Source organism: Etheostoma cragini, chromosome 12, assembly GCF_013103735.1.
Source record: "Etheostoma cragini isolate CJK2018 chromosome 12, CSU_Ecrag_1.0, whole genome shotgun sequence".
Taxonomy (NCBI): Eukaryota; Metazoa; Chordata; class Actinopteri; order Perciformes; family Percidae; genus Etheostoma; species Etheostoma cragini.
Window position 1 is genome coordinate 644,214 of NC_048418.1, and position 1,969 is coordinate 646,182.

At 47.5% G+C, this 1,969-nt stretch overlaps 1 protein-coding gene across 1 annotated transcript; it reads left to right on the top strand.

Moving 5' to 3' along the window:
* The first annotated feature begins 111 nt into the window (after positions 1–111).
* Positions 112–1,174, top strand: LOC117953923 (discs large homolog 1-like protein). The gene is made up of 3 exons (XM_034887354.1): positions 112–229; positions 479–655; positions 1,045–1,174. The coding sequence occupies exons 1-3, from the start codon at positions 159–161 to the stop codon at positions 1,148–1,150; spliced, it is 354 nt and encodes a 117-aa protein (XP_034743245.1). The 5' UTR covers positions 112–158; the 3' UTR covers positions 1,151–1,174.
* The last annotated feature ends 795 nt before the right edge of the window (positions 1,175–1,969 follow it).

Sequence of the window (1,969 nt, forward strand, 5' to 3'; positions counted from 1 at the left end):
ATAAAGAGACTTCAGATACAGTATTAGGGGACCACTAAGGTCTATATAAAGAGACTTCAGATACAGTACTAGGGACCAGTAAGGTCTATATAACAGAGTCCTCTTCCTGTCCAGAGTACAGTCGGTTCGAGGCGAAGATCCACGACCTGAGAGAGCAGATGATGAACAGCAGCATCAGTTCAGGATCCGGGTCTCTGCGGACGAGTCAGAAGAGGTCGCTGTATGTCAGGTGAGACGGCGACGTACAGGTTCAAACCAGTTATTACATGTTATTACGTGTTATTACGTGTTATTAATTACCTTGTTATTATCAGTGAATACAGGCATGAAGATGTAAGTAAATAATATATTCTTCAGTCATAAAAAATGGCACTAATGTAGTTAATTTAGGGTGAGATGTCAGACCATAGTGCTTAAAAGTGTGTGTGTGTGTGTCTGTGTGTGTGTGTGTGTGTGTGTGTGTGTGTGTGTGTTCCAGAGCTCTGTTTGACTACGATAAGACCAGAGACTCGGGTCTTCCCAGTCAGGGACTCAACTTCAAGTTCGGGGACATCCTCCACGTGGTGAACGCCTCGGACGACGAGTGGTGGCAGGCCAGACAGCTGACCCCCCAGGGGGAGGGGGAGGAGGTGGGGGTGATCCCCAGCAAGAGACGGTCAGTCACACACACACACAGACACACACACACACACACACACACACACACTTAGACAGAGACACCCAGACACACATCCACACACACATACTTGGACAGAGAGACAGACGCACACACACAAACACACAGACGTACACACAGTCACACACACTTAGACAGAGACACACACACACACACACACACACACACACACACACACACACACACACACTTAGACAGACACACACACACACTGGCGGGCTCTCAGAGTTACAGCTGCAGAAACCTAGATATTGTTTGACAGACTTTATGATATCAGCTAATATCGTATCACTGAGAGCTGAAGCAGGCTGACCTTCTGCTGACCTTCTGCTGACCTTCTGCTGACCTTTGACCCTCTGACCTCTCAGGGTGGAGAAGAAGGAGAGGGCGAGATTAAAGACGGTCAAGTTCAACGCAAAGTCTCGAGACCGAGGGGTGAGTGTTTCAACTGCAGCACACGCCGTTTCTTTCTAGTTATTGACACGTTACTTCTACCTCTGTGATACCTTGAGTGAATTATGCACCAACTTCCTGTTCCTCCTCCGCTGAGCCGGCTCCCGCGAGAGCTAGCGGTCTGCGACGCGTGTCGAACTGAACGTACGCGTCTACTACTGCGGAGGGATAACGTACGGCAGCACGTTAAGCTGCTCTAAGACTTCTGTTGTCAACCAGAGTGAAGCGATGAGCGATCTGGGCGGAGGAGCCGACTACAACGAGACTCTAGACATGATCCGCCAGCGCTCTCATACGTTGGTGTTTCTGCTTATTATGATGTCATATCCTGGAGTAACTTCACACGCTTCATAACCCTAAACGCAGTACAACCTGATCCTAAAGGCTATTAAAGTCAATAAATCATAACAATTATTACAAGTGTGGAAATTGTGTCGTAAAGTAAAAATATCTTTCAAAATAAGAGTTTTTTTTATCACATTTTACTCAATAAACAGACAGTGTGTCCATCCACAAGATGTCTAAATGATTTGGTCATTTGAACATTACTACTACATTCTTTAGTTTTGGACATATATGCTCATATATGATAGTTTCGCCTGCTCTGTTAAATGTTCTCGTGCTGTTTTATGACCGGGCGTCTCGTACCGTAACGTGATGACGTCATCATGAGCGTACGACGTAATGGCGTGCAACACAGAAGCATTCGCTCGCCGCTGCAGAGAGATTAAAGCAGACGGATTCTAACAGCTGGGAGGAGGTCTCGGGGAAGACCCAGGACTAGGTGGAGGGTCCAGCTGGGAGGAGGCCTCGGGGAAGACCCAGGACTAGGTGGAGGGT

Coding starts and splice junctions, on each gene's coding strand:
- LOC117953923 (XM_034887354.1), top strand. CDS start 159: ATGATGAACAGCAGCATCAGTTCAGGATCCGGGTCTCTGCGGACGAGT. Junction 230..478: donor AAGAGGTCGCTGTATGTCAG/GTGAGACGGCGA, acceptor TGTGTGTTCCAG/AGCTCTGTTTGACTACGATA. Junction 656..1,044: donor GTGATCCCCAGCAAGAGACG/GTCAGTCACACA, acceptor CTGACCTCTCAG/GGTGGAGAAGAAGGAGAGGG.